This window comes from Ruditapes philippinarum, unplaced genomic scaffold, assembly GCF_026571515.1.
Source record: "Ruditapes philippinarum isolate M1 unplaced genomic scaffold, ASM2657151v2 ctg2483_1_1_1_1, whole genome shotgun sequence".
NCBI lineage: Eukaryota > Metazoa > Mollusca > Bivalvia > Venerida > Veneridae > Ruditapes > Ruditapes philippinarum.
The window spans coordinates 270,672-285,142 of record NW_026865080.1 but is presented as its reverse complement, the minus strand read 5'-3'; the positions used below and the strand labels follow the sequence as shown (position 1 = coordinate 285,142).

At 32.1% G+C, this 14,471-nt stretch overlaps 1 protein-coding gene across 1 annotated transcript in view; it reads right to left on the bottom strand.

Annotated features, from left to right (window-relative positions):
• LOC132727737 (complement C4-A-like) overlaps positions 1-14,471 on the bottom strand; it is an 89,637-nt gene that overhangs the window by 17,987 nt on the left and 57,179 nt on the right. Inside the window, 4 exon segments of the mRNA XM_060713305.1 lie at positions 203-290; positions 610-789; positions 1,476-1,663; positions 2,565-2,717. Of these exon segments, the coding sequence (XP_060569288.1) occupies positions 203-290; positions 610-789; positions 1,476-1,663; positions 2,565-2,717 (609 nt within the window).

The following is a 14,471-nucleotide window of genomic DNA, read 5'->3' as shown; positions in this document are numbered from 1 at the left end:
AAACAGAAAAAAACAAGTATAACATGTTTTGTCGAACCAAACTAAGATTCTGTTTCACTATATCGTTACTATAAAATCGTTGAGTCAGTTTGACTGACGTTGATCATGAATTATAATAGAATTTTACTATAGCTAATGACACCATAAACCAGCGTATTATTTAGTCTTCGACAAATATTTTGAATGTTAAAGTATTTAATACCTTTTCTATATCAGACTTGATCACTTCGACACCTGTCTCTAGCCCAAACTTCACAATAGACATACCATATATTTGATCATTCTTAGAGCTACAAAAATACAAATAATAAAAGTACTTTACACTTGATTCTTTCATTGCGCTTTGATTAGCTCTTAGTTTTTTTAAGAATAACTGAAAAATCATCGGCGAGAGACATATGACTTTTAGACACAAAAAGGTTTTTTGTTTCGCCCATGATCTGACCAGCGACCTCTGTAAACTGGGTATCTGGTGATGTCCCTATTGTTCAAGGCAATATAACCGCTTTTTAATCCCGTCATGCTTCATAGTTAATGTACTGATTTCTTAAAAACTAACATATGTTTTGTGATGCTTACTTTGCAATAGGTTACACAGAAAAGGCTTACCTTACGCTGAAACGAATGCATTTTTCCTGAGTTGTCTTACGAATACGACGACTATCTGTATCTCTTTTCTTTCTTCCAAATGTACTTTGTATCTTAGGAGCCTTTATTGGTGCATCTCTAAAATAATCGTTGTCATAGTCGCTATTACCCTCATCACAGCGGCCACACACATCACAGTTTCTGTAAACCAGCGACAAATATTTTATATCTAAAGGAGTCGATGCGAGATGTTCAACATTGAAATGTTTTGCTTTGATGAATATGTTATAAGATATAGATGAAAATCAAAAACGCAAACGAGTGGACTTAGGTATCTCCTCCCACTGGCCCGTATTTTTAATTATCTTAGATTATCGGTCTTATAGTCAAATAATAATTTCTTACTTATTTTCAGAAATTAAAGCTGAGCAATATAGCGACATCGACATCTTTCAATTGAGTTATTATATTCTTAAGTTGTACTTGAGGCAATATAGAATACAGACTTATTCACAAATAGTATGCTATTCTTTCATTAGTATAAAATTATGTGAAATAATAACCACAAATATTTTGTAAATACAATTGTTTCGAACTTTTATACTCAAAACATCTTTTACACTTTACATTTATTGTGATATATTGGACTTTTAGAGACGATTCTTTTCGGCAAATAAGAAAGAATCTGTTTATTCAATTATCTAATTTATAATATCTCCATGATAAGTGCATGCTACTAATTTAAGGCAAAACGAATCTAAACTGTGCATGTGACACATTTGAAAACTGAAACAGATTACGTTCTTTATGCACTTTAAATACATTTATACACATTTTTATTTCGGATTCGGTTCAACTAGAAATAAAAGGAAGTTTGTATTACTTACCTTTCCATTGCCAAATTTGTATCAATCGGTAGATCTTCGACGTCTTGAACATCAATATCAGTGATGGTAAAGGGACAAGATTCTTCCGCAGTGACTGGTCTGTTATAACGAAGATCTATTGACATAACTGCACTTCCACTTCCCCTAACAATCAATGTAAGTTTATTGTCCATGGTTTCCACAGGTAACTATAGAAGAAGGCAAGGAATTCTTTTATCTACATTGCCGTAAGATTTAAGCATAAGAAATGTTAGCATCATTTCTCTTGTTTCACTTAATTTATAAATTTATATTGAAAGTTGATTTATCAGGAAAAAGTAAAATAAGTATATATTTAAGAAGTTTTCAATCTATTATTTTTGTCCAATCATTTGTATTTTTAGCTTAGATACACATAACACGGTAACATTCGTCCCCTCCTTTGCGCTTTCCGGGAGCTAGTTACCTATCCTAATTAATCAAAACACATTTACAAGATTTCTATTAACAGTAACAAGACCCAAGTTTTGTTTGTTTGATTGTATTTTACATCACACGACACAGTATAGGTCATATTGCGATATTCCAGCATTACTGGTTAAGGGAAACCTCAGGTCACTTTCCGTGTATTATCATAGACACAAACTGTTACCTTAGAAGAACCATCGACACCAGAATCCAAGGTCCCTGTCGGGATTCGAACCAACAGCGATGAGGGACAAGTGGTTGAAGTTAATTACCTTAACCTCTCGACCACAAACGCAATTTAATGTGCCAATGACATACACAGACATGGATTCAAATGATACTTTTTCAAGTATGTCTTACCTTTTTATTTATTTGTTGCATTAAAGCATTTTCTCTAGATCCTCGTTATTCAGATATAGGGAACAAGTGTGCTAAAATAATCAAAACACATTGACACGATTTCTATCCACAGCAACAAGAGATAATAACTATCAGCCATTAACCACAAATAAATGGAGTCCTTTGGTGTTTATTTCACTATGCCTTACCGTTTGTATAATTTGTTGAACGACTAGAGGCAAGTGAATTGGATTTAATGCAATAAACAAGTAGGCCACTTTCTATTTTCAAAATATGTCTTACCCTTGATATAATTTGTTGAACAATAGCATTTTCTTTAGTTACTTCTCTTCTCCAAACCATTTGGTCTGCGAAAAAGGTAACCTCTAGATCAATTTCTGGAGAATAGGTAACGATGCTGTACTGAGACAAAGCTTGCAGGCCGACCACTGTATCCTAGACAATTGACAAAACATATGGAAATATGCATTTTTTTGCTACGTAAATATATTGTTACGGAAAAAAGGTGTTACCAGATAAGACTTTAATATTCATTTGAATAATTAAATAATAATAATAATAATAATAACTAGAACTATCACCAAATGTGATTAATACCCACATATGACTGCTTCGGAAATGAGGAAGTTAATAGGTACAGAATACTTCGTAAAAGAATTTTAATAGAATTATGGTTATCGGCAATTGAAGATAGTTGTGGTTCTTGTACATTGCATTTCCTTTCACTGTTGTTGACAATTGATGAAGTTTGTTTGAAGTACCCTGTAAAAAGTCCAGATAGAGTTACGGTTCTTGAGCACTGCATGTCCTCTCATTGCGCTTGACCATTATATGAAGTTGTGTTGAATTCCAAACATTAGTTTTTGAGTTATGCATCAGACAAGGTAAACAAGAACCGGTTGAACCGGATAATGCTCCCCGAGAAGGTTTTGGACACAGGACAGTATAAAAAAATGAACAAAAGGCAAACAATACAAAATTTGGCAAGGGGGAGTTATGTTTTTATTTTGCACTGCACTTCTTTTCAATGCAATCTATCTATCTATAAAGTTTCCTGATGATATCTTTTATAGTTTCAGAGTTATGTCTCGGGTTAAATTCAAAGTGTAAACAAGAACAAAGGACAATAACTCAAAAATTAGACAAGGCTTTGTTTAGGTTCTTTAAGCATTGCAGTTCTATCCAATGATATCTATCTACCTACACAGTTTCATGTTCATATCTCATTAATAGTTTTGGAGTTATGTCCTGAACAAAAGTCAAAAAGTAAAAATAAACAAAGGGCAATAACTTCAAAATAACGCAAGACAGAGTTATGAGACTTTAGCACTGCACTTCCATCAAATTAGACCTATCTATCTACAAAGTTGCATGCTGATATCTCTTATAATATTAGAGTTATGCGTTTTAGATTTATGTCCCGGACAAAGTTCAAAGTGTAAAAATAAACAAAGGGGAATTATTAAAAAATAGGCAAGGCAGAGTTACAGTTCTTGTGCACACATACTCAATACGATCGATCTACCTACAAAGTTTCATGTTGATACCTCTTGTTGTTACAAAGTTATGTCCCGGACAAGAAAAGCAGACAGACGGACAGACGGACATTCTTACCAGAGCTACATTATTGAGTTTTCTTTTGTTATTTCTTTTGTTCTTTTTAACCCCACAATGCAGAAAAATAACCCCACAAGAGAAACGAAATGCTTGACATGAACGACATCTATTGTAATGAGAACAATAGACCAAACCCTGTAATGTAGCACTGGTTTGGTCGGACGGACGGACAGATGGATGGACGGACGGACAAGATGGCGACTATATGCTTCCCCGATTTTTTCGGGGGAACATAATGAAAAAGGGCCATAACTTTGCAAATACTGAGGATAGAGTTATGATTATTATACACTGCGCGTCAACTCATTGTGCTTGACCACTGTATTAAGTTGAATTGAATTCCAACTACTAGTTTTCCAAGTTATGCACTGCACAAGAAAAATTAACAAAGGGAAATAACTATGTAATTAGTCCAAGTAGTATGGTTCTTGAGCACTTCACTTCATTTAAATGTCCTGTATGTTGTGATCAAAGTGGTAAACCACACTAAGTGAAATTATCTATATGTACATGATTATGCAAATAAAACAATTTTCAAACATCGAAGAATATGTAAAATATGTACTGCAAATATTTGTGCATATTATATGTAATCATTAAAATATATGCATTCATTTCTTATTGTAAAATTTAACTTAAACTTTATAGAAAATAAAATGTTTATTGCCTGCCTTTATTTACATGAAATGTTAAATTCGGTAATATCTTTATAAAAATACTTTTTTGAACCTACAACATTGATAAATCTTAATTTGAGCATCATATTCATGATTTAAAACCATAACAAAAAATGTTTTACAGGATTTTAAACTACGCTTGACCATTGTATGAAGTTTCATTGAATTCCAACCATTAATTTTCAAGTAATGCACTGGACAAGAAAACGTAATTATCGGCAATAACTCTGCGATTAGCTAAGATTGAGTGGTTGTTTTTATGCACCGTTCTTTCTCTCAAAGTGATTGGTCATTGTATGAAGTTTTTTTTTTGATTTCCAACTAGTGGTTTTCAAGTTATGCTCCGGACAAGGAAAATGCAACGGAAAACTAGCAAAGGGTAATAACTCTATAATTATTTCACACGGAGTTATGGTTCTTATTTACTACCCTTCCTCTTATTGTGCTTGACCATTGTATGAACTTGTTTTGAATCCCAACCAGTAGATTTCAACTTCGGACAAGGAAAGAGTAACAAAGGGCAATTACTCTGTAATTAGTTAAAATGAAATGGAATTATAGTTCTTGTACACTGCACTTCCTCTCAAAATGCTTGGCCATTGTATGAAGTTTTTTTTTGATTTCCAACTAGTGGTTTTCAAGTTATGCTCCGGACAAGGAAAATGCAACGGAAAACTAGCAAAGGGTAATAACTCTATAATTACTTCACACGGAGTTATGGTTCTTATTTACTGCCTTTCCTCTTATTGGGCTTGACCATTGTATGAACTTGTTTTGAATCCCAACCAGTAGTTTTCAACTTCGGACAAGGAAAGAGTAACAAAGGCCAATAACATTGTAATTAGTTAAAATGAAATGGAATTATGGTTCTTGTACACTGCACTTTTTTCTCTCAATGTGCTTGACCATTGTATGAAATTGTATTAAGTCCAACTAGTGGTTTTCAAGTTATGCTCCGGACAAGAAAAAAAATGGGAAAAAACAAAGGGCAATGACTCTGTAATTACTTTGATATAGTTATGGTTCTTGTGCACTGCATTTCCTCTTATTGTACTTGACCATTGTATGAAGTTGTTTTGAATTCGAAAAGTTTTCATGCTCCGGAAAAGGAAAAGTAACATTGGGCAATAACTCTGTGATTCGTCCAAATGGAGTTATGGTTCTTGTGCACTGCACTTCTTTCTCTCAATATGCTTGACCATTGTATGAAGTTGTATTGAATTCCAACTAGTGGTTTTCATGTTATGCTCCGGACAAAAAAAAAGCAATGGAACAATAACAAAGGACAATAATTCTATAATTACTTTAGATAGAGTTATGGTTCTTGTGCATTGCACTTCCTTTTATTGTGATTTTTTATTCATTTTACCTTTATGACATACATGTATATAAATGTCATATACATTCATTTGACAAAGTTACATAATAATATCAAATCATATCATAATTTGTTTAAGTGAATGTTATCTCTAGCTTAATTTTTACTTATGTCATAGCTTTTTTTATTTTTTTTATAAAAGGAAAAGAGGAAAAAAGTCCAAGTTATAAAAAGAGGACAAAAGTATTAGTTTTTTATGGTATTTCCTAAATGAAAACAGTGTAGAAAATTTGAAGTTAAAAAAATGAGGGAAGGTGTAAGAAAGAGATATCATACCCATGTATTGTAAAACGCATGTTTAAAGTTTGTCATTAAATCAAGGAACATTTCATAAGATGGTATTCTACCTTATTTGGAATAATTGCAATTTCTTTTTCAATAGTAATTCTTAGTTTTAGATATGACAGGACATGTTTGAAAGAAGGTGACTTTGGTCTACATTTCTGTTGAAAAATATAAAATTTCATTAGAAAAATAATCAAATTTATTACATCACTTTTCCAAATGTTTTGCAAAATACCAAAACTTTATATCTAAAACATTCCTAGTCCATTCCACATAACTTGAAAATGGTGTCATTCCCAGAATAGATGTTCAATAATTTAAGGCAGCATATTACAAAAATCACACAAATAGTTATTTATTTGTTGGAATTATTCGCATTAAATATTGATACTGAAAAGTTCTTATCTGGGTATCAATAGTAACTGTAAAAATTTGGCTATATACTGATTTCCATTTTATTTTATTATTTTCTAAAAAAAATCCCATTTACTTTCTGATCTGACTTTTGCTTTTGGTTTAACCCTCATTTGCTTAGTATATAGTAATTAATTGGTGCTTTACTATCTCTGATCTCATTAACTAAGGTCTTTAAGGGAGTAAACAATACATTTTCATCTTTAAGATTTTGTTTTATATTAGGATCTATGCTTGTGATGATTTGGTAGAACTTGGTAGAATTATATAATTCTTTAAAACGCTCAAAAGCGTAGAAGTCGTTTTTTTCTGTAGTCAAAAAGATGTTCTATATATTTTATACCTGTGTCATACCAATCTTTCATTTTAAAAAAGGTTACTACCATTTCTTATCTAGAATTATTCCATATAACTTGCTTTCCAGCTTTTTTTACTGTCATTTTTCCTAATAAAGTCAGTTTTCTGTGTTCCCATTGTTTTAGACAATTTTGAAACTTTTAATTTTGGTTGTAAATAAAGATCTATGTTTTTTTAATGTCGTTTGAAATGGTCATGCCTAAGTTTTTGCAGATTCAGATGTCAATTTAAAGTGTTTATCTTTGCAAAATATTAAATAAGTGTCTCTAAGAGACCCCACTCTTAAAAGAGTAGATTTATTCATATTAAGTTTTAAACCTGATATGTGTCCAAAATTTTTAATGACATCGAGTTTTTCAAACGAAATTCGTTTAGTATACCATTATTTAAAAAAAATGTTGCATCGTCTGCAAAAAGAGTCTGTTTTATTTCTTTTTCTTAACAATAATTCCTTCTATATCAATATCTTTTTATGTAATTTGCTTGAAATGCAATACATCTTATGAAGAGCAGAGATGATTGCGGGCATCCTTATCTTACACCCCTTCGTATCTGAAGAGAAGTTTCCATTATTAATCAAAACAGTACTTATTTCATTGCAAAATAATTTTGATAAAAGATTCACCAACATTAAAATTCTCTAAACATTGAAACATTAAATCATGAGCAATGCTTTCATAAGCTTTTTTCGAAGTCAGCTAAAAATTAGTAAACCTGGCTCATTTTAAATTTGTAAGTATTCGATTGTTTCAAATAACAATCTGATATTTTCTCCAATCTATCTATTTTTAGAAACCCAGTTCATGCATTGTCATATTAAACATATACACATATACACACATATGAATATATATTTATCAAACTTATAACGTTTTTTCAGTATAAAACGGTACACAAAAACATCAAACAAACAACAATTATCTAATAATAAAACACACGACATGAGAGGTAATAGAAGAAAATTTCAATATAAATGAGTCTCTACAATTAAACAAAAAAAAACGTAATTTTATTTTTAGTTATTAAAATAACCTTTTTGTTACTGTTGCACACATTTTTGCTTGAATAATTTTCCAATTAGTATTTTTTACTAAACATGTTTATATATTTTTTTGTTTGAGTATGCTAATTGGAACTGGAAAAAAAATTAAAAATTTTCGTTAATACTGTAGTTTTCAAGTGCTATGTTTTATGGATAGAGAAAAGATAGAGACAAAAATTACTAAAACAAGAGGGCCATGATGGCCCTGAGTCGGTCACCAGAAACAACTGGTTATCAGTGTTGGAATGTCAATATATTCTATTAAATTTGAATATGTTTAAACAATAATTTGAAGAAATGCCATGACAGGAGGCATTTAAGCTTTACCTTAAACGGTGCTTATCAAATTTATATGAGCAAACTTGATAAAAGAATACATAAGAATGCTACTAAGTTTTACCTAAGAATGCTACTAAGTTTGGTGATCATCTATCAATTATTTCAGTAGGAAATGATGTCCGAAGGCTTTTTTTATTTTTAGCTTTAGTGGCCCCTAAAAGTGGCCAATCAAATTAATATATGCAAACTTGACAAAAGAGTACCCAAGAATGCTACAGACAAAGTTTGGTGATCATCCATTAACTAGTTCTGTAGGAGATGTTTAAACGTATTTAAACGTAACAAATTAATATGAGCAAACTTGATAAAACACTTCCCGAAAATGATACTGACAAAGTTTGGTGATCATCCATCAATTAGTTCTGTAGGAGAAGATGTTTAAAGGTTTTTCTATTTTTAGCCCTAGAGACCCCTAAAAGGGGCTAATCAAAATGATATTAGCAAACTTGATACAAGGCTACCTAAGAATGCTACAGACAAAGTTTGGTGATCATCCATTAATAAGTTCTCTAGAAATAGACATTTAAAGGTATTTCTATTTTTAGCTTTAGCGGCCCCTTAAAGGGGCCAATCAAATTAATACGAGCAAACTTGATTAAACACTACCCAAGAATGCTACAGACAAAGTTTGGTGATCATCCATTAATAAGTTCTGTAGGAGAAGATGTTTAAAAGTTTTTCTATTTTTAGCCCTAGAGACCCCTAAAAGGAGCCAATCAAAATAATATTAGCAAACTTGATAAATGACTACCTAAGAATGCTACAGACAATGTTTGGTGATCATCCATTAATTAGTTTCGAGAAACAGACGTTTAAAGGTTTTTCCATTTTAAGCTTAAGCTGCCCCTAAAAGGGGCCAATCAAATTCATATGAGCAAACTTGATAAAGACTACCTAAGAATGCTTCAGACAAAGTTTGGTGATCATCCCTCCATTTGTTCTGTAGAAGTAGATGTTTAAATGTTTTTCTATTTTTAGCCCTAGAGACCCCTGAAAGGGGCCAATCAAATTAATATGAGCAAACTTGATAAAAGACTACCAAGGAATGCTACAGACAAAGTTTGGTGATCATCCATCCATTAGTTCTGTAGAAGTAGATGTTTAAAGGTTTTTCTATTCTTAGATCTGCTGACCCCTGAAAAGAGGCCAATTGGAATGATATGAGAAAATTCAAGTGTGACTGTCACAAGGATGCTACAGACCAAATTTGAAGTAAATCGGCTTAGTAGTTTCAGAGAAGAAGACGATTGTTGATGCATGACGACGGACGCCGGAGCATCCCGCTTTGATACTAATTGCTCACCCTGAGCCTTCGACTCTGGTGAGCTAATAAAAGCACAAACAAGCCAACAACAACAACAAAAAGACATGTGTATCAATATCTAGTGGTGAACAAGGCTTGAGAATAATTTGAAGGAAAAGAGCAGATTTGGTTACACTAAGGACTCAAAGTATGTTTAAGTTTAATAACATCTGCACTTGAAATTCTTTTTTAATATTTTAATTACACTAGAAAATATGTCGCCTTGTGAATAGTGTATCTGTTACTTAGGTATTTTCTTCTAAAACATAGGTTATTTATAAACACCGCTCTTACTGAATACCCTTTCCATAACATAAAATACCAATTTGCTTTTATAGTTAAGGAGAAATTGCCTGTACAAACAAGATTGCAATTGAGAAAAGTGCTATGCCACCGCATTAATACAACACTAAATAGTAGACGTGTAGGAACAGATTTTTTTGTTTCTATACAATTGAAGATACCTGACTAATTCTTATTATCAGATTAGTGGTTAAATCTATTGTTAATCCAATAAAAGATCAGAGTAGGAATATATTAATGCACTTGTCTAGCGAATTTGGTGGTGAAGGTCATATTTCACACAGCCTAAATTTCATGACTACATCAAAGGACAACACAGTAAGACACTTTGTCCAAATCTAGGTCAGCTGATATCAAAGTTCACTTTACATCTTAATATGTGTACATTGTTCAAATTTCATAGTTGTACATTAAAGGACAAGAAAGTAGGTCACATCATCATAATCTAGATCACCTGATATCAAAGTTCAATTTAACAACTAAAATTGTGCACATGGTCAAAATTTCATTACTGTACATCAAAGGAAAAGAAAGAAGGTCACTGTCCCCTTGGGCATGGCAAAATTTTGACCCAAGGGTTTAATTCAAAACAATCTTGATACAGGTCCCCAAAACAACATTTCAAGACAAATATCTAAGATGTAGCTTTCTCCCATTCAGAAAACATTTGTTTTATTTTCTGTTTTTACTATGTGTACATAATGATAATCACTGCCCCCGGGCAGGGCCAATTTTTACACCAGGAGAAAACTTTGAACAACTTTGGTAGAGGACCTATAGATGATATTATATAGCAACCATCAAAGCTCTATGCCTTGTACCTTCAGACAAAAATATTTTTTTTTTTTTACTATAAGTACATAATGAAAATCAATGACCCCTGGGGCGGAACCAATTTTGACCCCAGGGCTATAATTTGAACAATCTTGGTAGAGGTTCACTTCGCAAAGTCGCATGCCATATATTTAACCTCTAGCCTTTGTCAATTCAGAAAAAAAGATTTTTCAAGTTTTTACTTTATACATATTAGGAAAACTATCGCGACTGGGGCAGGGCAATTTTAACACTAGGGGCATAATTAAAACAACTTTAGTAGAGGATCCATAGATGATATTATATACCAAATATCAAAGCTCTAAGCCTTTAACCTTCAGACAAGAAGGTTTTTTAATTTTTTACTACATGTATTTAGTGAAAATCAATAACACCTGGGGTGGGGCCAATTTTGACCCCAGGGCTAAAATTTGTACAATCTTGCTAGAGGTTCACTAAAAATGTTTCATGCAAAATATCTTAACACTAGCCTTTGTAAATATAGAGAAGATGATTTTTTAAGTTTTTACTATATACATTTAAGGAAAACCTATGGCCCCCGTGGTGGGGCTAATTTTGACACCAGAGGCAAAATTTGAACAACTTTGGTACCTATAGATGATATAATTTAACAAATATTAAAGCTCTAAGCCTTGTACCATACGAATATTTTTATTTTTGTACTATATATATATATCAAAAATCAATGACCCCCGGGGCGGGGGCAATTTTGACCGCAGGGCTATAATTTGAACAATCAGTGCTAGAGGTTTACTACACAATGTTTCATGCAAAATATCTAACCTCAAGCATTTGACAATTGCTAGAAGAAATTGTTTTAAAGTTTTTACTATAAGTTTTTACTATATACATATAAGGAAAACCAATGACCCAGGGGCGGGCCGATTTTGACCCCAGGGCTATAATTTGAACAATCTGGGTAGAGGTCTACCAGACAATGCCTTATGCAAAATATCTAAGCTCTAGGCCTTTTGGGTCTTTAAGGTAACTCGCTACTTTCCGACCGAAATTTGACAATATCTCAGATCTTGATGATTTTTGGTATACAGACATGTAGATATGTAAGCTTTACTTCTGCAGCATTATTTTATATAAAAAAACAGCGTTACTATGACGTCAAAGCGCCCTCTATCGGTGGCGGCGAAATTGCGTCTTTTTTTATCAATAAACCGGTCTGTTCTTCTCAATTTTCATCCGATTTCATTCATTTTAATTTTATAATGTTCAGTAAATGTATGTCTTTGTAACGATGTCTTTCTTGAACATTTGCTTAATACTCTGCGATTCTACGTTATTTTCCCTCACGTTCTGACGTCCATATTTGATGCAAATATCGCGCGATATCGCAATAAAGATTGTGAAATAATAAAAAATCAACACGGTGACTTTTGCTATAATTTTTCTAACATGTAGTGAAGTCATAAAAGAAAATCTTTATGCATCTTTATAGGGTCAACGCGTAAGATATTTTGCTATTATATTTGAATATAAAATAAAGGGTGAGTAAAACGTAATGATTTTGGTGACGTCAAATATTCTTCTCAAGGAAATTTTCACGACTTTTTCGATAAATATCATACTGACAGGAATAAAAAATGTGTGAAAACCATCAACAACAATAGTATTTAGACATGTTCCGTAAAAATGTTTTTTTAAAAGTCCTTTTAGATGCCTGCATTTCGATGAATATCTTCAATTATATACATGTATAACAAATCAGGGTAAAACTGTCTGCAAAAGTTGGTATCAATCTCTGAAAAACTGCAACGAATAGATATAAATACCTCGAGGACTGAAACACAATTCAGAATATTGAAAAATATAATTAAAAGGCCACCTAAGTGGAAATTATTAAAACATAAATTTTGCAAAGAATGTCAGAAAAAAAGAATGAAAAGGCTGGTGCAGTCGCAATGTCATCATGTTATGTGTATCCCGGTACAAACTTCCATGTTATAATATGTAACAATTTTGAATTGCATAATTTTTATATCAGTTAGTAGGAACAGAGACATAGATAACATCTATTTCTCTGGTAGGACACGAATCAAATTTACGTTTCAAAAATATATGATCAACTGGAAGTAGCAACGATTTGTACGTAAGTCATGATTCACTGGTAGTCTTAATTATATTATAAAATCTAGCAGACATTTAATTCAACAATTTCTACACGTATAAAAAATTATTTATTAACAGCCATCAGATATTCTATTTTCTATCGCAGCCAAATACCCTGCGCTAAGCGTGAGACTCAGATTTAAAGTAGGAATCACGCTTTCGTGCTATGGCTTTAATTTCTCACGTATTTCACATAATTACAGATATTCTTATTTATTTTAAACTAGCTGACTCGCGGTATGCGTTAACTAGCGCGTCTTTGAGGCGACCTGAAGCCGCGATCATTTCTCGATTACAGGCGAAAGATCCGTTGATTTATTTTGTATGTTCAGAAGCGGAGAATGTTGCATATTAAATACAGATTACTTGTACTGAAGGCGATTACGTAGGATTCTCAATTTGTGTGATTATGGTTGTGGGAGAAGTTCGTGTTTTTGTCTGCACATAATGCAGTGCTATGTAGAGCCTATCAAAATAATGAACTATGCATTTTATGTTTTATATCTTCTTATTTTTTAATATTGGGTTTAACGCCGCTTTCAACAGTATTTCAATTATAGCAGAGGGAATTTAACGAAACTAGTGTTTCTCACAGTATCAACTTCTCTTTGGAAATGAATGACAACAGTCCGAGGTGGACCTTGAAACATTTCATACACAGTAAATAATTCTAAAGGATAATCTATTAGCACAATACGCAATCGTGTCTCGAATCCATGCCTTCCGAATTCAGCGTAAGACCACGTAAGATTACAACGTGACAACAGAAGAATATTCAAAGTTTAAAACCTGATTATGACCTCCCTTAATAAGGGAGAAGTCCATTTTATTGCTAACATCATAAACACGTGTTTTTGGTGTGTGTTTTGAGGTTGTTTATTTTTTTCTTGTTTTTTTTAATTTTTTTTTAAATCAAACTGTATTGTATTAAAAAATGAACAAGATAACGTCAACATAATACATTATTCGTATTCAGTGGTAACAAAAGTTGAACAAGTTATTTAATAATTATATTTTGTATTTTTATTAAAAAATACAGTATAACCTTTACACAGAAATGCCCTTTGTTGCCTAGAGTGGTTGCTCTACAGAGGTAAAATGTAGTGGAACTCTTTAGAAATCAATAATACTTTGAGTCCGCTATGTTATACTGTAATGAAAAAGCGGTAATGAATCTGAGTTGAGTAATGGTTATATTGGGTGTTTCACATTCGAGTCTGCAGTTGCGAATATGCTTATATATTTTTTTATTCTTCCAAAATAATTTATAGTTTGTCACATAAGTGCTCATTTTCTAATTATCATGACATTTTAATTAGATTATAATTATATAATCTATGTATTGCACAGACTTAAAAATGGTAGGCAAAAATAAAAATAAAATAAAGGTTTTTGTTTCTTGTACAGTTTGTTTTTAAATATTCTTAAAGGGACTTCACTGAGGTTGAAAAGTCAAACACATAACATTTGAATTTCTTACATAAATGACCTGGGGCACTTTAAACAGAAATATATGCGA